Here is a 24,990-nt window from a genome sequence, read left to right on the forward strand (position 1 = left end):
CTAAAATGTGTACAGTTTCCCAGCTGACACTGCAGTTGAATCTATGTATTGTCAGATTAAGGCATTTTCATGATGTCTTTTGACAGCTAATTGATGTTCGTGGATGCGTTCTGCCAATTTTCTACCTCTCTGTCCTACTTAGTGGTCTCCACAGTCCTTATACCGTATATTGTAACTGATCCCTGTTTTGTCTTGTTTAGCTCCTGCATTTTGGGGTTTGCTTGTGGTGTTTTAGAGAGATTCTGCTTTTAGTTGTTGGGTTTTTTTTAATCGTATGGCATATCAGTTCAGTGTTCATGCTGCTTTTCTTGCTGGGAAATCCTTATGAGGTCCAGCAGCCAGATGTGTAGACTATTTAGCCGTGACAAGTCATGTTGCCTGGGGTGCGCCAGGAGGAGGCTAGTCTCCATTGCACAAAGTTGGGCTGAGTGAGTGACTGGCTCAAGGTCACCCAGCCGGCTTTCATGCCTAAGGTAGGGCTAGAACTCACAGCCTCCTGGTTTCTAGCCCAGCACCTTCACCACCAGACCAAACTGGCTCTCTGCTTTTAGTGTGCTACAGAGATGCCAAGGGATTGTAGTAACCTGTTAGTTGTTTCTGAGATACCTTTGACATTTGGCAGGGTTATCCTTTTTGTGGGTTGTGATGGTTGTGTTGTGACTGGCTGCATAGATAGACATTCTTTAATGAAGTTGCATGGATATATTTTGCATTGGAAAATGTTATAAAGGTACTCTATTTCTGTCTTCTGGAGTTCTGGGTTACTGGAATGTGTTTTTGCTCTTCTGAATTGAGTTCTTACACAACTTCTTTTGTGTGCTGTTGGGTTGTTGCTTTGGCAGTTGAGTACTTGGTTAGTGTGAGTTGCTTTGCAATGCACTTGTACTTTGTAGTTTGCCATTGTTTCCTCTGCTGATGGGAAGGTCCAGAAAAGATAGTCTGTTATTGAGTTCTTCTCTTGTGAATTTGTGTGTGTGTGTGTGTGTGTGTGTGTGTCAGAAGCACCTACCAAGGCACTTCTGTATTGAAAGGATTTGCCGGTGATGTCACTGTTGCCGGGGGGATGCCTAAGGGGGCTCCTTTCATGTCCCTGTTATTTTCCCACCGAAGTGGTACCTATTCATCTACTTGCATTTGCATGCTTTTGAACTGCTAGGTTAGCAGGAGCTGGGACAAGTTGACAGGAGCTCACTCTGTCACATGGCTCGCGCTCTCGGGTTTTGAACTGCCGAGCTGGTGACCTTAATGGTCCTCTGACTCAGCCGACCTTAATGGTCCTCTGACTCAGCATCTTAACCACTGAGCCACTGCGGCCCCTTTCTTGTGAATTTGAAGGCATTCTCAATTGTCTTATGTATGTTCTCTAGTTGTTCTTTTATGATTATGACAAAAGTGTCATCTATTTAACAGGTTCCTATTTTGAGCTCTATGTGTGGGAGAACTATAGCTTCCAGGCGTTGTATCACTGTATCTGTGGTGAATCCTGAAATGGATGATCCCATAGGTGATGTGTTTATATGTTTGTCAATCAAACTGGAAGTAAGTGGTGAAGCAAAGATCTATGAGTTCTTGGTTTTTCCATTTTTTTTGTACATTCAGCTGTTTGCTGTGATACATAAGAGTACTGCAACTGACTCTTTTGCCCATTTTGGACCTATGGATGTGAAGAATGCAGTAACATCAAATGAAGCCATGATTTCATCCTCCTCAACTCTTATATCTTTGATTTTCTCAAGGCATCATAGTGATGAATTGATGGAATGTTCTCTCCTTTCCCTTCAATGAGGTGTCCAAGTTCCTTGGTGAGTTCCTTGGCTAATCTCCAGCAGTGTTTCAATTGGGCAGAGTGATTCAATATGTCAAGTTTGTGTATTTTAGGGTGCCCACAGAAGTGTGGGATGACTGCTCCACAGCTTTTCATGTCACTGTTCTTCATGATTTGTCCTTTCCATGCGTGTTTTCTTGATTTGGTTGTCCAATTTCTGTATCAGAGGTTATAGGTTTCCCTGTAATTCAGCAGTTATTTTGAGTCTGGGGTATATTATACCCTGTCCATGATAACTGTGGTTTGTTCTTTGTCTGCTGGGATGATTTGGTCCTTCTTTGATGTTTTTAGGACTGCTGTTCCTTTTGTCATGAGGAGGATCTTTCTGTGCCCATTTGGGTAAAGATCTAATTGTCTGTTGTACAATTCTTCAGTTCTCATTAGTTATTTCAATTGTTCTGAATGTTATCTCTAGGACTGTAAGGAATTTTAGTTGCTTGGCATTCTCAGTATTAAAGTTTAGTCCTTTCTGGAGGATGCTAAGTTTTGAAGTAGTTTTCTGCCTAGACTGGCATGCAACCAAGATTCTGTTCTATATCATCTAGCACTACCCCAAGACTAGAAAATAATTTTTTGTTATTAGCTTTGGTCCTGTTAGGAATCTATCAGGCTCCATTCCCTAACTTGTTTTTCCTCAATCTGAGTGCTTTCCAGATATGTGGACTTCAACTCCCACATTTCCCCAGCCACAATGGCTACTGTTGAGAATTCTGGGAGTCAAAGTCCACACATCTGAAAGACCCCCAGGAAGGTTACCCTGATCTCAGTTTAACTTAAGTTCCATGCAAATGCCAATTTTTTGTGACTGAAAAGTTGACTACTTTGATGGAGGCTGGGGGGGGGGGAGAATCAATTCTGCCCCCCCTTTTTTTTCTAGGAGAAGCATTTTCATCCATCTTGCTTAAATTCAGAAAAAGTGGTCTGGGGTGTTTTCACTAAATGAAAAATTCCATTGCACATTTGAAGGACAAATCTGTATTGGTTTTATCCTATTTCTGTTTAATTGCTTTGCCCTCCACCCCATGGGAATTATCATTTGCTGCTCTTCAAAAATGACATTTCTTGTAATTCCCCAGGAGAAAGAATGATGGTTAAATCAGTGTAGGTGTGCAATAGTAAAGAATCCCTTTGACCCTCCAGATTTTATTTTTACTCACTCCTTTCCCGTGGCAATTTTTTGCTGCATCACAAGTCAGTCTGATTATTGCTCGATCTACACACTTCTGATTCATGCAAATCTTACAAAGGAAAAAGAAAAAAAAAAGACAAGTTGAAATTAAAAAATTAAAAGCAATTCTCTGGCACAGACAGAAACTGAAATTTATGTTGAATGAGATAGTAAGACTAAGTGGTAGAAATACTGGAAGAAAACAATGCTGAACAGTCGATCCACTGGGACAGGCCCCTAGGCCAGACCTGAAATCAGAAGCATCAGGTTGCTTTTGTACCCCAAATTTAAACTTTTACCTTGTTTTTTGCACAGGCGGTACCATCACGAACCAGAAACGGATCTTTCACTCCTGGCCCCTTCATGTAATCTAAAGTGACGCACAAGCGATTCTGCACTTTTGCGTAAATGATGGCAGCATTTTCCAAAAAGAAGGGCACTCTGTTGGGATATTCGCAGACCAGCTTGCCACACTTAAGGTCTCTGCAAATTGAATATAAAGAAACTGAGACTGGCGCAGAGTTTCACATCCACCAATGACATCAGATGTCCCAAAGGACAAATATTCTAACCTCGGCCAACATACAGTTGATTTGTTTGGGAATAGATGACTGTCCCTTGTGGTCTGGGGGAGAGTTAAGGGGATTAAGAGTAGAAATGGAAGGGAAAGCTGTATCATCCAAATCTGTGCTCCCAAAGGTTAGCAATGTGATTTGCAAGATGTTTTTGAGGGCTGGCTGGGGCTGTTGGCTCAATTTTATTTCCCTAAAAGATAACCCACCTAGGCTTTGGTTAGCCTCCAAATAGTAGAACTCAGGAGGCAGAGAACAGCATAAACATCTGGCGATTACTTGCACTCAACCTAATCTGTGACTGCTGCTTTTCCTTACAGCTTAATATAAATTTCCTATAAAAAAATTAAGGCAGCGGATCAAAGGAAGATGTCAAATGAGCTGGATTCACACAACACCTTAAAACAAAATCAATGAAACCATATCATGGCTCTGCGTCACTTTTGAATCCAGCCAGCAATGCTCTGCACATATAATATATATGGCGTGCTTGACTTTAAGTCTTATGCTATGCCGGTGTTGGGAAGTTGTGCTCTATTCAAGGCTAGGGGAGCAATCTGCCTCTGGCTTGGATCCCCAGGGGCTCCTCAATTATTATTATTATTATTGCTATTTGACTAATTCTGACTCCTAATGAATGTATTTTCCACCCTGTCAGCCCAGCAGCTTCATTACTGTACCGCTACTCAACCGCATAACCCTTGGGAGAGTTCAAGAGAATGACAACAGTAAGAGAACAGAGACTTGATCTAGTGAAGTTTGCTTGTGTTCCAACATACTGCCACTGACAGGTCTGGTATCCTCTTGTCGTTGAGCCACAGTGACCCATCCTGTCCTTTTGACTGTTAATTTCTTCATAGCACTGAGGAGTTCCACTTTTGGAGCCTGCAAAATACAGTACAGGTCCAACCTTACCAGGGACAAAATGTTCTGTCAGAGGCCTGAGGCCCAAGAAGAAGACCCATCCTGGCTATTTTGAGGGGGAGACCCTCAGCTGAGAATGCTGCCCCCTCCCCAATTTGTTTTGGCAAGCCTTTAGCCCCTGTTGATGGAGGGATAGCACCCTCTGTGGAATTTACCTGTAAATCTGTATTGTTGTTTTATTATTCTATTTTTATACTTCTGCACAGCTCAGAGGCCTTCAAAATTGGGATGGGTTATAAGGACAGGATGGATAGGATAGGATAATTACCACAATTAAATTAAATTTATATGCCACCCAACTTCCAGCGATTGTGGGTGGATTACACATTGTTAAAAGCATTAAAACAAGAACACAACACAGAACAAAACAAAACAAAACAAAGATGGCAGGGATAACAAACCCAGATGGGAACCAAAAAAAGGAGAAAAGGGGGCTCAAATCACACCTGCCAAAGGCCTGGGCTAAAAGGTCTTCAGGGCCCTTCAAAACACCAATGGGGTGGGGGCCATTTGAATCTCGGAGGACACCTTGCTCCAGAGGGCAGTCACAGCTACAGAGAAGGTACATGTTCGGGGTCCCAATAGATGGCATTGCTTAATCAAAGGAACTTGGGGCATACCAACCCTGCCAGATTGGATTGGACAGGCAGATACTATGGGGGAAAGGCAGTCCCTCAAATAACCAGGCCCTATGCCAAGTAATAAGGAGAGGAGAGGAGAGGAGAGGAGAGGAGAGGAGAGGAAGATGGAGCTTAATAAATATTACAATATCCTGGTCTGTATTTAACTATCAGAAAGAAACTCCACCCAACAACATTTTTTTAAGGAGGGGTGCTCCTATCACCACTAAGAAGTAAATGCTTGAGATAATTTCTTCCTCCCCTGGATAAATTCTGAAGAATGCTCCATCCATTCCCCACCCCACCCCACCCCAGAAATCTGGTAGAAAATTTCAAGAGGTCATTGGTGCCCAATTTCAAAGAAAAGAGGCCTTCTCAAAATGATACGGCCACCTCACAGTCTCAACCACATCCAATAACAGAAGCTTCAGAATGCAAACACAAGTGACCTGTCCCTGGGCTGATGGACCCTTGCCCTCCTCTTTTGGAATCAGGGTGCAACACACATTTTTAAAGGCAGAGCTCTGATTGCACCACCACAGCCATCTTGACTTTTTCTACCATACCCTGCAGACACTCCCAGCTGGATTAACCCAAGATGGAGAAGAGTATGCTTCTCCATGATTTGTCAGTTTTCTCAGCTCTGACAAGGGAGGTAAAAGGAAGATACAAAGTGGCCTCCATCTTGTAAAGACAAGTAGGAAAGAAAGGACCCTATTATCTTTTCTCATTTTCTGCTCAAAAGTTTGGAAGGAAGAAAGGGAGGGAGGGAAAGTATGTCTTTCGTCTTATTTTGAATTTTAGGGCATATTATAATAAATGCACATAATTACCCTGGTAACTTTATCATGGAGTTGCATACAAAACTATTAGGAAGAATTATGAGCAACCAATATGGGAGGAAAGTCTTAACTGCAAACAGAAATGTTGAAGTAGGGTAGCAATAAAAACCTAGGATGCTGAAATCCCCAGCTTCCCCGGTTCCTTCTCTCAGGCTCTTATTCAAGAATTGCTTACTCTTGAAATAAACATGTAGCCTCACCCCTAAACAGAAGGATCTGCAGGAGGGGATCAAAATACTCAGGAGAGCAGGCACAACTTTGTGATCAAAGTCGCACCCCTTTTTCACATGCCTCCTTATCTTGGCTTCTCTCACACACACACATGCGCGCACACACATCCCACAGAGGCCCCTGGCCCTAAAAGTCCACCCTTCCACCATGGCTTGCTCATTCCCTCTCTCTCCCAAAAACAGTACCACATTCATTTACTAAAACACAGTGGAAAAGAACAAAGATGGAAAGCAAAGAGGTTAAAGGGAGAGAAACACTTTTTATTACGTGGTCCGAATATTGTTCGGCACCATCGGTCCGCACTTTGGCACTGTCCTCTCATGCAAATCCCAGTTTGCTTTTCGCACCACTGCCCATCCTGGACATAATGGTCTTCCGAGCACTCCGCAGAGGTACCATTGCAAAACTCCTTGAGATCGCAGTCCTCGTCCGGCAGTTCTCTGCATAAGGTACCTCTTGCCTTCAACTGGAAGACAGGAAGAACCAAGAGGAGATTCCAGCCCAAGTTCCTGTGATCAACTTTAACCAGGAATCAAGTTGCATATTACATTAGGGTAGTGTTTCTCAACCTCGGCAGCTTTAAGATGGGTGGACTTCAACTCCCAGAATTCTGGCTGGCTGGGGAATTCTGGAATTTGAAGTCCACCCATCTTAAAGTTGCCAAGGTTGAGAAACACTGCATTAGGCAGAAGCGTGCCACCAAAATGTTGGGAAGTGAAGTCCTGCAGTTCCTCTCTTGAGTTGTTTCATTCCCCACATCAAACATAGAAATGAAAGCAACAATTGCACAAAAGAAAACAAGCCCTGGTTACTGGTGTCTACAAAGGAACAAGGGGACAAGTGACATCACAGGAAGCATCCTGCAAGTCGCTCCCATTATGTAATTTGCGCTAGTTAGATTATGTAATAAACACGATTTGCTCAACAGCTTCATGATGTCACTCTGGCTGGTCTTGGCACTTCCATAGTGTAAAATCATGTGAAATAGGAGAGGCGGATAGGGAGGAGGTTTGCTGTCATAATGTTTGAGCTTGGGGGGGTCATCTGTGGAATCCATGCAGGGAGACCCAGGAGTAAGAAAAGGAAGGGCTTCTTGACACATTGTTGAAGTGTGCAACTTGACGTCATCAGAAACCAGAAGGCCAGATTCCTATGGATATAAGCGGGGATATTCACAGGGTATGATAAAACCAATAGAGTCAAGTTGGCAACTGTGACAGTGAGATCAAAGCTCTGCACATAAAAGAAACGGGGAATTATGCTCACACCATCATGGTCACCATCTTGACTTTTGGCCACACCTTCTGGATGTAAGAAGCTTTAAAAAAAAAAAGTCAAGTGGGACAAATAGCCTGTTGGGCATGAAGGGAGGTTTGGGGTTCACCCTGCAGTTCATGGGTTCCCTCTTATAGCCTTTAGAGCAGTGTTTTTCAAACTCGGCAACTTTAAGATGGGTGGGCGTCAACTCCCAGAATTCCCCAGCCACAATACTGGCTGGGGAATTCTGGGAGTTGACACCTACCCATGTTAAGGTTGCTGAGTTTGAAAAACACTGATTTAGAGTGTGCCCAGTCCTTCCCATTCCTTCATGCCTCAATAAATCTTTGGCCTTCTTGGGTGACATGACAGAATTTGCAGGATTGCTGCCTGACTCAAAGCAAACATACATATGAAGCTCTGCTTATTTAGAAGGCTTAGTGCATTCTATAAAGTTTTCTCTCGGATCAATGGGAAGACAAAGATGATCTTAGCTGATTCATCATAGGATCCCTTGTGGTGTTCAAATGCTTGAAGAAGAGTCCACTTGGCAAACACTCATGTCCTGGAGCACCAGACTATATACTCCTGCTTTACACTTTTGAAGGAAATGGGGGTGTACCTGACTGACACCAGGGGCATCTACCAGGGAGCAGGGGTGTCAAAAAAGTCAAGATTATGTTCATGCCTGTGCAGTGGAAACCCCTGTGATGCAGGTGAAAAAGGAGCATGGCTTCCATTGCATAAACATGGCACTGTCTTGACTGGCACTTACCCTGCATCTTCTCTCCCAGCAACATTCTCCCTGGGCACACTGCATTCCTTTTTTCAAGGTGCAATCCGATTCACAGCAAGGATGGTTTTCACATTCCTGCAAACAGAAGGAATACATGGGGCAGCTGAGCATTGCACCAGTCAGCTGGCAGCATGTTTGCATCGTGTTTGGAGAGCGGGAACACCAGTCCCTTCAGCTGAAGTGGGAGGTCATAACCCACCCTAGGCAGAAGGTCAGGCTTGATACCCCCCCAGAGCCCAGTGGGAAATAAAGCACTGAGCACATCTGACCCTAGCTGCTGAATTAACCCATTTTCTGGATTTGCACAAGAGACTGTCACATGGTCTAAATCAGTGTTTCTCAACCTTGGCAACATTAAGATGTATGGACTTCAACTCCCAGAATTCCCCAGCCAGCCTTTGCTGGCTAGGGAATTCTGGGAGCTGAAGTCCAGACGTCTTAAAGTGGCTATGGTTGAGAAACACTGGTCTAAATAAAAGGCCTGGGTAAACATGGACATTGTCTGTTTAAGCAAGGAAATATTTATCATAACCCTTATGTTGAATTGGAAGTCAGCAAAACAGGATCCTTTAAGGGAGGAGAGAGACACTTTCAGACCTGCGAGATTCTGTTACTGTAACCTTACAATATAGGTAGTGTTGTGGAGTCCTTGGTGCTCTCTGAGCCTTGTTTTCTTGCAGACGTTTCATTGCCAGACTAGGCAACTTCTTCAGTGCAAAGAGGGAGTGGGCCTTGTTGGCAGATTGCTAGGAAGCCTTTGGCCCAGGAGAGATCAGAAAAGTCACACACCAGGCATTTCTATAAAAATAATTTTATTTACAGAAAACAAACATATTTAAAGGCTGTTTGCTGAGAGGAGAGATTTCTCTCAGCTGCGTATTCTCTGCAAGCCTACACAGAAGGGAAACTGAAACTAAAACAGGTCCAGGCAAGTTCCTCCCTTAGGCAATGCAACCATTAACACGTGAAAAGGGGACAATTAAATTCAACCTCTTCACCCGGCCAAAATGATTAGTTACCATAGTAACCTTAATCTGTAATAAAAAACATATTAACAGGCCTTGCTCTCAGTTTATATACAGTGGCTTGCTGTACTGAAGATGTTGCCTAGTCTGGTGATGAAATGTCTGCAAGAAAATAAGGCTCAGAGAGCACCAAGGACTCCACAGTTTAACCCTGAGCTACAAATATTCACTTCGATTGGTACAGGTAGTGTTATTTCTCATGGTTCATGCTTCTTGTCTGCACGACCTCAAAGGGCTGACAGGTTGCATACACCATCTTGACTTTTTTGACCCCTCCCCTATGCCTGTGGTCTCCCATGACAGAGACAAAATGGCCAACTATCAGATACCTGCACTGGGCTGGGGGAGAGACTACATGATCTCTAGGGTCACATCCGGCCCTTACATTCCATGATCCTGTGATTAAACAAGTAAAAAGACTTCACCTCTGGTGTCAAAGAGCATAAACACCTGCCTCAGTAAAAGGACTGGATTGTCCATCATCCTGGGCAGTTACTTGTTATTTTTAGTTCTTATTTTAAGGAGATCCTTCATTTGCTTTTTCTCTCCAATCCCAGCCCCCACCCCCATTTTTTCTTCCAAACCTTCACTGTCCCACAGTCACATTGTTCTCCATCTTCTACCACTCGGTTGCCACAGAGGGGCGCTCGGTAGGAGATGTCAACCTGCGGCTTGTTCAGAAGACACTGCGACAAGGCAGAGTTGAGGAAATTCTGGAAATCTCTGATGCTGCAGCTGCTGAAGGATTTGATGCCGCTGGACTGTCTGCAAGGGCAAAACACAGCTCCGAACAGGCTTGGGTGGCACCAAAAAGAAAACTAGGACATCCTGACCCCGGGTTAGTTGATGCTGAGCACCCAGCAGGTTTAAAACAGGAAACCCAACCCATGGCTACAAGGAGAAGACTCAGGCTGACGTGCCTTCTCATCTTCTAGTACAGCCCAGGGAAATAGGAGGGTTTTCTAAACGAACTGTGTTTATTCATTGGCCAGCTTCTGATGTCATGATGAACCATGTAATGGTGATGACAGTGAGATGGAAAGAAGATAAATGCTGAGAAAGAGAAGGAAGCATGTTGGGGTGGGGGGGGAGAGAGAAAGAAAAGAGGTGGCTGGATGATGTCAGAAATGGGTGCTTGAACACCACAATGTTGGGTTCTCCTTGTGGTTCACTCTGCACTCCCTCCCTGTTCATAGCTTTTTTTGCACCCTGGCATTAAAATATAATTATTATAACTGTTCCCCATCCCTCATTTTGCCAGATCAGGGACTCTTTCTCCTGGCCACGTTAATATGCATTCCTCTGGTCCTTGAGTCAGCAGAAAAGTGTGCTGTTTTTGTTGGTCTGCCTCAGGAACATGTGTGCAATTTATGTGGATCTACCTCAGAAGTGTGCAAAAGTGTGCAATCCGTGTTGGTCGTGCCTCAGGAACACATGGTCCTGTCCGCACGTTTCCTTCAGGACAATTTAAGGGCAGTGATTGGCGGATTCCCCTAATTTATTTCCCTTCTCACTCACCATCTCTAGCCTACAAGAAAACCCACAACTAATTGTTCTCCTTAACATATATGGGACAAGCCTGGGCAATTTGCTTGAACAATAAGTTGCCAGGAGGGATGGGGTAGTGCTCAGGACTAGCAACCTGTCATTGGCTATTTCTAAGCACGGTTCTACTCATCTTCTGGACCAGTGTCCCAAAAGTAATCCAGCTGACAGCTTGACGGGGTGGAGGAGGGTTGCAGGATGAAGAAGGAAGGTGTTCATATAGCACATTCAGAGACCTCCTGTCCACTTTATCATGGGCCCATCTACCATACAGTGCACTAATTTGGGACAAAGCCAGTGATACATCTCTTCCCCAGCTTACATTGACCAGCAGGCATGCCAGATTTTGAAAATCATTTGAATGCATGATTAAGAACAGATCTAGCAGTGTTTCTGAAGATCAGTACCATGTAATGCTTGAACAGTATCCTGCAAATTGTGGGTCAGGCATTGCGCAAACTGGATGTCTGGTCTCCCCTGCTGCCTAAGCCAAAATGGCTATGGAAGGCAGTGACAGTGACCAGAGGGGTGTGCCCACAGGAGCCTCAACCAGTCAACTGGCAGACTATAGATAGAGAAATTTAGCATACTGTACAACCCCATCTGTGGTACATCTCCTCTCCTTTATGACCAACTGCCAAATGTTTGGTGGTGGGACAGCTCCATGTTAGGGGTGGAAGGCTGGGTGCCGTCAACAATCCCCAAAGGCTAGTTTTAGCACCATCTGCTCAAGGATAAATGAAAGCTGTTCACTTCCCTGGGAAAGTCACCATCTAGGGTAAAGGTAAAGGTTTCCCTTGACATTAAGTCCAGTCGTGTCCGATTCTAGGGGGCGGTGCTCATCTCCGTTTCAAAGCCGAAGAGCTGGCGTTTGTCCACAGACACTTCCATGGTCATGTGGCCGGCATGACTACACGGAATGCCGTTACCTGCCCGCCGAAGCGGTACCTATTAATCTACTCACATTTGCATGTTTTCAAACTGCTAGGTTGGTAGGAGCTGGGACTAGCAACAGGAGGTCTCCCCGTCACGTGGATTCGAACCGCTGACCTTCCGATCGGCAAGCCCAGCAGCTCAACTATTTAACCCGCAGCGCCACCGCATCCCTCATCTACCATCAACTTAATGGGGGTGATGCTACTTAGGGTGTCAAAAGTAATTAAGTCCAAAACCTCACACTTGATTCTTGACCCCAGGTTAATGATAAAGCAACAAATGTTATATAGGCTTACGCTGCTCTGGTATTCATCAAGCAGATTGTCTCCGAACAGTAGCATTTTCTGGAGTCATCAAAATATAGTCCCACGCTAAACCCCAGCAACTGTGCCACTATAACTGAGAAGGTTTCCAGTGTCATCCCATTTTGAAACTAAGAGAAAGCAGAAATCCATTAAAAGCAGTAATAGCTAACTACAAAATGCCCACATTCTGGTTCTGATGAGTCTTTAAGGGTGTCAGAAATACCTTGGATTTTATAATCTGGAAAGTTCTGTTCAGAAGTTTACCTGCCCATGGGGCAGACGTAGGCCCTGTTTTGACCACTGTATTTTCAGGCAGTTTCTAAGTATTTCAAGCAGCTTCTCTTTTTTTTTTCATTATAAAGTTTTTAAAAAAAAGAATATGAAAAGTACAAATAGAATAGTCCTTTATTTTGGTCATTGACCAGCAAAATTTACATTCAGTGCTAAGATTAAAGCCATCCCATTACACCAATAATTTAACATGCATGCTGTAAGAATGACTATGATTTAAGGTGCTAGTACCAATATAGAAATATAGTACTAATACTGGGAAGGGAGGGAGGGAGGGAGGGAGGGAGGAGATGGATGATTGATCTTCAAAATCAATGATAAATATCACCATATAAATCTATGTGAGATGTATACTCTTACATAAAACTATATATAATGCTAAAAGTATATAGAATACAAATGGATGGACAGTACATAAAAATCACTAAATCACTAAAATATACAGGTATTTCAAACTGAGTATTAATGGTGTGAGCATAATACTGTGGTGCAGACATTTAGCTAGGGCATAAAATGAATGACAGGAAATCTAAACAGAGTATCGATTTCAGCTACTAAGCCCTGTGCCCTAAAGTAACAGGATAAAAACTCCTAACACAATTTTATATCGCTTATTTTTTTTTAAAAAGAAACCCTATGAAAATATTTAACCATAGACAACAAAATTCAAACACTGACCAAGAGCATGCAACAACAATTCACTGCTGTAAATCATTTCTAATAGATTTGTCCTACTAGTCTGGTGCAGTGGAGAAGGCACCAGGCTAGAAACCGGGAGACTGGGAGTTCTAGTCCCACCTTGGGCATGAAGCCAGCTAGGTGACCTTGGGCCAGTCACCTTCTCTCAGCCCTAGGAAGGAGGCCATGGCAAACCTCTTCTGAAAAACCTTGCCAAGAAAACTGTAGGGACTTGTCCTGGCAGTCTCCGAGAATTGGACATGATTGAACGGGTTAAAATTTTTAGTATAAGTTGTTTGAGGGCCAGTTTGGTGCAGTGGTTAAGGCATCAGGCTAGAAACCAAGAGACCGTGAGTTCTAGTCCTGCCTTGGGCACAAAGCCAGCTGGGTCACCTTCTCTCAGCCCTAGGAAGGAGGCCATGGCAAACCTCTTCTGAAAAACCTTGCCAAGAAAACTGTAGGGACTTGTCCTGGCAGTCTCCGAGAATTGGACATGATTGAACGGGTTAAAACTTTTAGTATAAGTTGTTTGAGGGCCAGTTTGGTGCAGTGGTTAAGGCATCAGGCTAGAAACCAAGAGACCGTGAGTTCTAGTCCTGCCTTGGGCACAAAGCCAGCTGGGTCACCTTCTCTCAGCCCTAGGAAGGAGGCCATGGCAAACCTCTTCTGAAAAACCTTGCCAAGAAAACTGTAGGGACTTGTCCTGGCAGTCTCCGAGAATTGGACATGATTGAACGGGTTAAAATTTTTAGTATAAGTTGTTTGAGGGCCAGTTTGGTGCAGTGGTTAAGGCATCAGGCTAGAAACCAAGAGACCGTGAGTTCTAGTCCTGCCTTGGGCACAAAGCCAGCTGGGTCACCTTCTCTCAGCCCTAGGAAGGAGGCCATGGCAAACCTCTTCTGAAAAACCTTGCCAAGAAAACTGTAGGGACTTGTCCTGGCAGTCTCCGAGAATTGGACATGATTGAACGGGTTAAAATTTTTAGTATAAGTTGTTTGAGGGCCAGTTTGGTGCAGTGGTTAAGGCATCAGGCTAGAAACCAAGAGACCGTGAGTTCTAGTCCTGCCTTGGGCACAAAGCCAGCTGGGTCACTTTCTCCCAGCCCTAGGAAGGAGGCCATGGCAAACCTCTTCTGAAAAACCTTGCCAAGAAAACTGCAGGGACTTGTCCAGGCAATTGCCAGGAGTCAACACTGCCTCAAAGGCACACACATGATATTCTCTAACAATCCTCTGTAAGTATTCATCATTCCTGAGCTATTGAGAAGGGGTTAGGCAGTGACTTCATAAAAACCCTACTAAGGGACAGATCTAAACAGTACTTGGATGGAAGATCATCAGTGACTACCTGAGTTGAAGGGGAGAATGGGATATATACTGTACATATACATATAACCACCCCAGAATAGCAAACCACTTCAATATTGTTATCAAGAAAACAACGTGAATGTTTCTATGCCAAGCTTGACTTGAAGGAGACTTCACCTTTAACTTCATAATCAGTAACTCTGGATTATTGATATGTTCAGAAATTCTCTTCGAATCTTTGCATTGGCTGTGTGAAAGTCTACAGAGAAGCTCACATGCAGGAACACGGGGAATTAAACTTCATGAGTACCCTACTCCCCTCCCTCCATCACTGCTGGTTCTAAGCCTGGATGAGAAAGGTTGGAAAGTTGGGTGTCAGCCTAGCAACCTGACCCTGTAAAAAAAATTCACTGCTAATGAAACAACAGACTCAGTTCAATATGTTTTGATTGAAATTGTTGGAGAGCAATTGCTGCCCAATGTGATGTACCGCACAAGCTGATCTCAATTTAAGTCCACCTCTCTCCATGTTTGGAGCCTCCATGCAACCAACAAAGCAGATGAAGACAACCAAAAAAAGAACCTATGTAGAATTGCTTCAGCAAATAATTTCAAAAGGCCCACAAATAAAACATTAATCACATATAAATATGCAATACTGAACCAAGTGTACGTTATCTTCTGCTTTTTATGGGGAACAGGACATGCCATTAAGCCAAAGGCAGAGGCAATACAACCAGGGACTTGCATCTGCTTTACAAAATTCACATGGACACTTTTATAGAGAAAGTTTCTGAACAGACAGCAAGAGAGAAATCATTATAAACCCAAAGTGAAGGGATTTGCACATCCCCAGAATGTGATCATATGGAAGCAACTTTAATAAAGTTTTATTGGACCTAAGATTTTTGCTGAGGTTGGGGAAATCCTGCCAGACCTCAAAACCTTTTGGGGTAGCTCCAGAGCCCCACTCCAACAAAGACTGCTGAAAATCAGTCTCATGGCTGATGCACCAAAAACCTTAAAAAGGCTTAACCCACTTTTAACAATGAAGAACTTCAACCCTCTCCCACCCAGCCCCCAAAAAGCGGGGGAACACCCTGAAAATCCTGGCCTTGCTTCTTGGCATAACCGAGCCCTACCTTCTTAACATCATTGCTCCAGTCCTCAAAAGTGCATTATGCAATTCTTCACACCTGACTTATGATGGGAAAACCATCAGAGTTTTGAAGATGAAACAAAAGCATGCCAATTTTGTCCAGATATTCCTATATTCTGGGACAATACTGCCAAATTTTACACCCATCCATATGGGATTATCCTTTGCTTTGAATTTAGTTCGGAAGACACACTTTGGAACATGTGGGAGCATGAATGCAACCCTTATCTGCAACTCATTAAACTGTTTCTGCAGTCAGGTGAGCCTGAACAAAGAGGCAGCTGCTTTAATGAACCATAGGTAGGTGTTGCATTGCACTCCTGTGCCTTCTTGCACCTCTTCCAAATTGACTACAAAACACTGCACAGCCCCAAATACATATCCAGTCTGGTGAGTTCAAAGTTCAGAGGCATTTAAAAAAAAATGGGAAGATGGCCAGAAGAGAGAGAAATAAACTTGCCCCTTCCACCTCCCCTACATTATCCTAAGATCCTACATTTATATAACAAAAACATCCATTTGCATTCATGCAGTTAACACTCCACCCCACCTCCAGTTTACCTTAAACTACCAGGAATTAACAATATCAGGGCTGTGCTGCACCTTAACTTTAAATTAGGGACTGAATTTAGTTATTTTCTGAGGACAGACAATGCCCTTAACCACAAAGCAACCAAAGAGGCGTGGTTTATACAATGCACTGGTTTAGAAAAGTACCAGGGCTAAAATTAATCAAGCTTAGGGTGTTGCGTAAATGGAGCTGCAAACCTATGAACTGATCTGATGAAGTGGGTTGCGCAAACAGAACCAAGAAGTGATGAATAATAACATTAATAATAAGACAAATCAGCATGGGGCATTTATTCTATCTTACCATAGCAATTCCACCAGAACTGGGTTTAGAACACATCTTTTTGGCAAATGTTGACCCCACTGAATCAGCCTTCTTCCTATAACTGAAGGAAGAGAAGAAATTGCTTTGAACTACAAAAATAATAAATATAAAAACAATATGAAATATTTCAAATTTTCTAAGTCAAAGGCATAATTATTGCCATTCTAACAATTACTATGACCTCCTATATGCATCTGTTCTTTGGGTAGTGGTTCTTCTCTGGAATATCCATGATATTTCCATCTATCTATCTATCTATCTATCTATCTTTGCTTTAAATATAGCTTTGCCTTTTTCTTCTCTTTTTCTTCTTTCTTTTCTTTATTCTAAATATTAGTTCTTGTTAGTTTTTATCTTTCTTTTTTTAAAAAATTATAGAACTGTATAAGAAACAGCATTTAGCTCTTGTCCTGGTCCCAATCCATTTTTTTAAACCATGGCCCTCTGTGTCTGGAAAAAGTGACAGACTTCTATTTCTCTCTATCCTTCCTGGTCCAAATTTAGGTTATGATACTTGCAGGACAGGGCTCCATCTTGGACTTGGGCATTCTACATGGATGACAAAATGGTGGAATTGTTGGAATCTGGTGTAGGGCCAGAAGCAGAAGAGCATCTGCTTATTTACCAAAGGTCCTGGTTTCAGTCCTTGACCTCCCAGTTGTAACCGGGGGCGAGTCCTGTCTGAAACCTGGAGGAAACATTCCCAATCAGTTCAGATAACTCTAGTCCATCAGAACACAGGTCTGACATGGTAGAACACAACTTGCCGTGAAGTTGAGCAGTAGGGCACCTGCTTTTACACAGAAGCCATTCAGGCTCAGTTCTTAGCATCTCCAGGTAAAAGGACCAAAGAGCAGCCAATGGGAAAGGCTCTTCTCTGCAATCCTGACCAACAGGGATGGTGGGAAGACCACTACAGAATGTCTTCAACCAGTTCTACCAACTATCTGACCCATATCAATTGGGCTCACTGCTCACGTTGCCGCAATAGGCTGATCGCAATGCAGGCTGTTTCAGCTTTCTCCTCACCCCAGATATCTAGAGATACTTCCTTCCTTCACTTCATGCGCAGCAATGTTCCTTACCCCACCAGCCCTCTTCCCTTCCTTGCAATCAACTGCTCCAACTCATCTGCAGAATCCCCCCAGCTGCATTTCATTTGCTCGGTCAGACCGCAGTATCGTCCTGTGGGTTGTCTATTCGAGACAATACCGAAGAAGCCATTCTTTAATAATTTGGGAGAACGTCTTCTTACACAAATAAGAAAGCCGTATCGTGAGGTCGCAGAGTGAGGTGGTCTCTTTTCCAGTGCAGAAACTGCTCCAGCAGCTGATTAGCTGTTCCTGCCACAGGGATTTTATCTTTGTTTATCCATAATTCTAACGACGACAAGATAATCTTCATGTTGAGTTTGTAAAACATCTGAAAATAGGAGGAAGAATAAATCAAGGAAAGGCTCTTGCCTAGATTCAGAACATACACGAGTAACGAGGGGCCAGTCCTCCCTGCTTCACTGATACTGATTGAATCTACAGATCACCGGCCAGGATGCAATTAAGTTGCCCAAGTTCTTATTATAGAGGAAGGCAGATTCAGCACTTCTGACAGCCTTTGGGGGCAGAATCGGTCATCACGAGCCAAAGCAGAAGCATGACGTTCTGAGCATGGCTGGTGTAGATATTGTCAGCACATAAACAGGCACAACTTACAGTGTTGATGAAGTTCATAAGCTGCATGATCTTTCCCGTGACAACATCTTCATTGGAACCCATATAATCATACTGTGAGGAAAAGGAGGAGGAGGAGGGGAAGAGAAAGACTTCTTCATTAATCAAAAGTATCAACTTTACACATGTTTAGGAAGCCACTGAAGACACTTTACTCATACAGTACACAGTGTGCATTTGAAAGACTAAAAGTTTGCAAACCCGCTTACCATGCTGAAACACTTCTTCCAGGTAAGGTACAGACAGAAACAACCTACCCCCAAACATTTTATTCCTTTTCTCATTCTGGCCAGCAGGAGCTGGAACGGCTGGATGGATATTGTTAATGAGGAGATCCTAACTAATGCACTGAGCCATGGATAGAAAGAAATCTGTCACAAGTATAAATTTGTGTCATCCACCAGAACATTTCCAAGCAGGCACTGGGACTAACTGGAAGCGGTTAGTGACTGTCATTTCTCACAAAATTATGCGTTGAGACAGATGTGCTTCAAAGGAACATTTCTTAAGTGTAGATACTGAGGGAATTAAAGTAGAGCTGAAGTTACGACTAATCAGGAAGGTGAATTTTCCCGTTTTTCAAATTAATTGTAAGAAATGGTGCATCACTGACATGGACTGGAGTTAGACTGCACATCACTATCCACACTCCTTCCAACTCAAGTTGTGGAAGCATTTTAGACAATGAACCCTGGTGAATACAGCCAACAAAATATACATACCAGAGATTTGGCCACAACCACATGCATTTCCACATATCTGAGGGTGGCAAAGGTAACCTGTTTTAATTCAAGGAAGAAACAAAGTTTAAGTTGTTATTAGTGATAGATTTGGTGACTAATCATCCTCCTTTACTCGCCCTGGATTTTACCAGGTTTGGACCTGCACTCTAGGGGAGGAAAGTGGTCACAAAGACCTGCCTAGGAAAGCAGAGAGGTCAGTGAAAGGTGTGGAAGGACACACAGATGGTCATGAGGTCATTTTTCAATATCTTTGCTGAAAAGCATCTCAGAGAGCTGGGATGGGGACCAACCAGCGGTATCTGCAAGGTATGGTTAAAAAAAAAAACAACCCACCATCTTGATTGTTTTCATCACACCCTGCAGTCACCCCTGGAAGAAAAGATATTGGAAAGTGCCACCGGGTCAGAGTGGACAAGGGCTAAATTTGGGCAACGTGGCCAACCCATTCAGTGGCTACACTGGGATGCCCACACCACACATTCAGAGACAGCCCAGGCAAATGAGAGTAGCCTTTTTTACTTTTTAGGGGGAAAAAAATGCCCATACCCTGAACAGGGTCAGCACCATCATGGATAGAACTGGAGGAGTTCTACCTATTGCCCATCCCTTTCTGCCCTTCTATTTTATGTGGCTGCAGGGGAGAAGTGAAAAAATACAATTAGCAGCAAGATGTAGTTCCTAGAAGGGTTCCATTTTTTGTAGGGCCACTCTAGGATTTTGCCTCTGCTGGTAGCAGAAAGATAGACTTAACTCTCTGTTAATTCTCATTTTCCTGTTTCAGGATCTTAATGGACAGGAGGGGTTACTTTAAACCTAAAATTAACCCGCTGTACTCCATTACAAACTGGGTTATGCAAGACATGTTAGGCCTGGCCAGGACCCAATTGAACAACTGATCATGATTTTAGAAACAGAAAAAGCAGTAGCACTCACTGGTTGTGCTGAGTTTTTCTTTGAAGCTAATCCAGTACTCCATTTAATGGAATAATTCTGCTTTGAAAACTGAAGGCCTTTATCATTGTAATCTATTCGAAAAACAAGATGGCGGAACCCTGAGGCTGACTCAATTGGCTCAATTCCATAGCTGATGTTCTGAATCTGTATCAGCCCGCTGGCGGGCAGAGGAAACATAAACAAACAAACAAACAAACAAATAATGCACCATTACCAAGGTTATTGTTTTTTGAAAAAGGGAAATAAATTTGAAAAAGCGAGTCTCTAAGAAATGGTTAGATTTCTCTGTTGCGGTCTCAGGGAACTGGTGAAATCCTGAGGTGGCTCCCTTGCTGATCTAACCTCTTGTATGTTTTATGCTTTCTAAATTTTTTAATTTGACCGCTTTTGACATGTTAATTGTTTTTATATTTCTTGATATATGCTGCCCAGGGTCACTTCTTGTGAGATGGGCAGCCATATAAATTTGATAAACAAACAAACAAATAAAGAGATCCACCCAGGTGTCATTCTGTTGTGCCCTGAATAGCCAAGTGGTAGCTTGCTATAATGTGCTTGTCCAATTATTGGAACCCTGATTCACTCAACCCAGTTTTCTGGACTTTGCAGGCTGTAATAAAGTGTAAATTAATCACAGAGGCTGGGTTTGCCCAACATGATAAGCTAAAATGTGGTTAGCTAGCTTCTGCTCAGTGTCCTGGGCAAAGACTCATTATCCCCTTTCCCAGACAGACAGCAGAGCTATCTTTAAAGAAAATGAGAAAAGGTAGAGACTTGTCATTATTTTTCTCCCATTGAAGGAATGCAAAAAAAAAATCTATTTATGACCAGCCAAAACTACTAGTTGACCATTTTAACATAGGTGGGGGCCGAGGTCCTTTTAGGCAAAGAGGAAAAAAATAAATTTGGAAGAGAAATGGAGGAGGTTCCATTTTGAAGGTAGTTGTTTTTTTAAAAAACTAACTTTTTGACATTTATGAGATCCAGTACTATGGCTAAATAAATAGTGTGTTTGATTCTGTCACTTCATTTGCAAAACGCACTGCTGACGGGTTGATATGCCCACTCAGTTTTATTATTTGTCCTTATTTATATAGGCAACCTGTTTTATACTATTGAGTATTATTACATACAGGTCTTTGGCCACACTAAAGATACTTGACTTGCATCTGGGGCAGCCGTGGTGTTGTCTTTGGAGAGGACCAAATGCAATAACCATTGGGCTGAGGGACAAGAGGGGTCTGCTCAAGAAGAATTAGAAGATCTCACCTGAGCCCAGAGCAGGAGCTGAGCATCACAAGTGAATCCATGTAACCATCTACATAGCCTTGATAATAGCAATCCCGCTAGAAAAAATAAACAAGAATGATTTATGCTGCAACAAGAGGCATCTAAGTGCTATAGTAAAGGAGGAAGAGAAGAGGAGAAATAGATGATATCTCCAATCTACATCTATTGCACTAGGAAATCCAACATGGTTTCTCTCATTATCAGTTCCAAAAGTAGGTCCCCCTTTGTTAAGTCACAGTTCCACCTCTTGGGAAGCAGAAGACTGTTGCTCTAAGACACCATTTATACCCATACTAAAATTGGGATGATTAAGAACCAGACTTGATCAAACCAATAATCCCATCATCATTTTGTTTTCTAGGAGAAACTTCTCCCACCAGTTCTGAACCTTAAAAAATGGGCAAGCATCACTCGTGCATTGTTTCCACCTCTTCTTCTTGGCCTGGAAGGTGTCTGGGCTCCACTCTCCAAGTATTGGTGTCTTGGAAGTACTATAATTCAATTTTTTTAATGTAGGGACTGCCTGACTCCAGACTAGGGTTACCAGATATCTGAACAGGCAAAGGAGGTCATGGAAGGGAAGACAAATGAGGGTGGGGGGAAGAGGACACACTGTTTAGCTTTCTTGGCATCTGCAACAAAAATTACACTGAAATACTGCAAAAAATGTATTTAGGCCCACATGTAGATGAAATTACTTTTTCCAGCATCAGAAAGACTGTTTTTTTCCATCACAATATTTTTCCAACAAATCTTTATTTTCAAGAACATACACTAGCGATAATATAGAATAGATGACAACACACTTTTCGAATTTCACCACAAAAATGTATATTGAGTCATGTGATCTACAGACTACAGCAATCATAGGTTTGAAGGGGCTGGACTGAAGCTGATGGCTGGAATCAGGAAATAAATTAAATAACCTAAATCTAGGCTGTTGAGTCTGTCAACAGACGAGGGAAAGAAAAAAGCAGGCCATTTACAGGTCACATTACACAAAAATTTGAATGACTACTGTTGTGAAAACAGTCCAAATTTTTAAAAAACACAAGGTACTCAAAAAGCCAGACAATATTGGAGTTTAAGGCTATGCCTGACAGATGGAAGACATGAGGACAAAAAAGAGGACATGTCCTCCTTTTGCCAGATGTCTGGTAACCCTACTACAGACTGACTCCGGGTGGCTCACAATAAAACCAAACAGGTAGAAAATACAAGATAAGTAGGATTATAAATAAAAATAAAGAAATAAAGAACAAGATGGTGAGTCTGGCCAACAATATCAACACAAACACAGTTAATAAGGGGTCCCATCCACCCTACCCCAAGACCTGGGGAAACAGCCAGGTTCTTGAGGGAGGGAGCCATACAGATCTCCAGGGAAACCTCATTCCAGTGGGTCAGTGTTGCAACAGAAAAGGCACATTTCCTGGGTCCTGAAAGATGACACTGTTTAATGAAAGGAACCTTGAGCACACCAACACTGTCAGCCCTTACTAGCCAGGCAGACACTATAGAAGATAGATGGTCCCTCAGATAACCACGCTCTCTGCCATTGTTTTCCAACCTTAGCCATTTTAAGATGTGTGGATCAACTCCCACAATTCCCCAGCCAGTCATGCTGGCTGGGGAATTCTGGGAGTTGAAGTCTATGCATCTTAAAGTGGCCAAGATTGAGAAACACTGCTCTATGCCATGTAGGACCTTATAGTGTGGGAAGTTCTGGCAAATCCAGCATGCCTCATTTGCATGTGAATTAACATGTAAATTAAGTTGTCCCACAATGCAACTCTGAGGAAGCTGTTTGTTGCCACTCCCACTTTCCCTCTTCCTTCTTCTCCACCAGAAGCCAGCACACGGATGTGTAATGCTCTCCCCATTCTGGGCACCATGTGGTGGGCCTGGAATTCCCCTTTCTTCCATGCAGCTCTTGGCAGCTGTAGGGCTGAGAGTTTAGGGCAAACTATGTAATTAGAAAGGAAAGAAGAACAAAGGAACTTCATCTTTTCACCAAGATGGATGTAGCAGAACCAACAATAAAATCAGTAAGATTCTTTTTATTCTCAACCTAATATGTCTAAGCATGTGATTCTTTATGCTTGGGAGGGCTGAGTGTATAAGATCCATAACCTGTATTTCTCTGGCATGCTCATTGAAGCTATTTTAAGATAATTCTTTTTCTGTGCCAGCTTCTCAGCTGTGTTATAAGCTCTGCTCCATTTCAGTGGTTCTAGCAGGCCACTAAACTGGCTTCATATAGGTCATAACCAGCACCTTGATTCACACCCAGGAGCATACTACATTCTGGATCATTTAAAGCTTCCAAGTGGTCTTTGAGGGCAGTCCCATGTAGAGCGTGTTGCAATAATTGAGATGTGAGATGACTAGGGTATGAGTGACCCTCTGAAGGGCCTCTCAGTCTTAGAAAGGGTGCAACTGGCACAATAGATGAAGTTGTACAAAGGCCCTCTTGCCAGAGCTGAATCAGCAGGAGCTGCGAGTCCGAGATGACCCCCAGATAGCGCACCTTAACCTAGATGATTCCAAATGGGTCTCTTCTCTTCAAATACTAACAGCCGCTATTTCCACCCGATTTTACAGCTTAGTTCAAGATCATACATGATCGGAGCTCTCCCACTGCCAAACCATTTGTCTGAAATGAGATCCCCACAAAATCCTTGCAACTCTTCATGCCACCTGTAGTCCCCCTTTTGACTTTGTGGTTAAGAAAAAAAAATTGCTAGATTTGCATTGTGAGATTGGCCATCTTTGCTCTAGCTGCATTTTGGGACATTCCCCCCCCCCCACACACACACAAACACCATTTTCAGAGCACATCAGTGACTTCTTATGCCTCATCTTACAGCTTCAACATTTGCAAGATTATTTGCCACACTGAAGCCTTTCAGTAGCCTTTGGGTGAGTTTTTGTATGTTCTGCACATGTTTAACTTGATTTATTGTTTTGTACTTTTTCTTATTTTTTTCTTTTTTGTTTTTACTTATTGTAAAAGTTCGTTCCTTTTTTTGTACATTGTAACAATAAAAATAGACTAACCTGGTAACGATCAGCCAATTAATTAAACTTCTAATCACTGAGAGACTATTTTTCTGAATCAGTGGATAGTTTTAGTGGAAACAAACAACAATCAGATAAAAAGACTTACTTCCCATCTCAGAGAAATCTTACCTGGATGGAAGGGGCAAAAGAAACTGGTGTGCCTTCTGTGCTGTAGGTATAAACTCTAAAATAATTGGATAAAAAGGCTCTTCCAAAAAATGCAGACAAACACCAGATGCAGAGCAAAGAAGTGAGGGAAGAAACAGAGAGAGTATGCATTACATGATACAGCCCAATAGACATATGGAATTAGAACACAGAAGAAAACGAATAAATAAGAGATTATAAGACTGGGCTGAGATTGAGAAAGAAAGAAAATTGTAGGTTTTTCAAATATATGAACTCTTAGTCCATCGTCATTCCAGGAAAAACAAGATTCAAAAGGTTCAAAGATCCCACTTTAATAATCTCGCTAACAGGAGGGCTTAACAGTGCTGATCCTGCAGTTCCCAGAATCCCCTAGGCTACATATTTCTTCTTGACCAAGTCCTACTGCATCCTGGAGCAAGGCTTCTAGCACCCGGGAAATGTATCATTTACCAGCTATTTCATTGTTATAAGCCAATGATGTTTGCATTCATGTTCTACCCTGTTCCTCTGTGGGTACCTTTCGAAATAAGATTTTTTTTTCAACCAGGGCTAGGAAGATTTGCTTCTGAAAGTAAATTCATTCCTTCTGCAGAGCAGAATTGGAGACCATTTCCTTCTTCCTTGGACAGACCAGCCTTGAAATCTCTTAAACCATTTATACGGTTCTTTAAGCATTCATGCAATTAT

General features: G+C 42.7%; 2 protein-coding genes across 2 annotated transcripts in view; both read right to left on the reverse strand.

The window, feature by feature from the left end:
• The window catches only part of LOC134502748 (disintegrin and metalloproteinase domain-containing protein 9-like), a 658,699-nt gene that overhangs the window by 548,819 nt on the left and 84,890 nt on the right, over window positions 1-24,990 (reverse strand). The window lies entirely within an intron of this gene.
• Window positions 1-24,990, reverse strand: part of LOC134502857 (disintegrin and metalloproteinase domain-containing protein 2-like) — a 33,510-nt gene that overhangs the window by 8,413 nt on the left and 107 nt on the right. The window contains exons 2-15 of the mRNA XM_063311377.1: window positions 24,283-24,361; window positions 21,070-21,146; window positions 19,780-19,957; window positions 18,826-18,882; window positions 18,086-18,157; window positions 17,632-17,798; window positions 16,356-16,437; window positions 12,038-12,174; window positions 9,845-10,025; window positions 8,215-8,310; window positions 6,450-6,648; window positions 4,345-4,450; window positions 3,293-3,476; window positions 2,983-3,063 (exon numbers count right to left, since the gene is read on the reverse strand). Of these exons, the coding sequence (XP_063167447.1) occupies window positions 2,983-3,063; window positions 3,293-3,476; window positions 4,345-4,450; window positions 6,450-6,648; window positions 8,215-8,310; window positions 9,845-10,025; window positions 12,038-12,174; window positions 16,356-16,437; window positions 17,632-17,798; window positions 18,086-18,157; window positions 18,826-18,882; window positions 19,780-19,957; window positions 21,070-21,146; window positions 24,283-24,361 (1,696 nt within the window). The remainder of the gene's footprint in view (window positions 1-2,982; window positions 3,064-3,292; window positions 3,477-4,344; window positions 4,451-6,449; window positions 6,649-8,214; window positions 8,311-9,844; window positions 10,026-12,037; window positions 12,175-16,355; window positions 16,438-17,631; window positions 17,799-18,085; window positions 18,158-18,825; window positions 18,883-19,779; window positions 19,958-21,069; window positions 21,147-24,282; window positions 24,362-24,990) is intronic.

Source organism: Candoia aspera, chromosome 9 (assembly GCF_035149785.1).
Source record: "Candoia aspera isolate rCanAsp1 chromosome 9, rCanAsp1.hap2, whole genome shotgun sequence".
Classification (NCBI taxonomy): Eukaryota; Metazoa; Chordata; class Lepidosauria; order Squamata; family Boidae; genus Candoia; species Candoia aspera.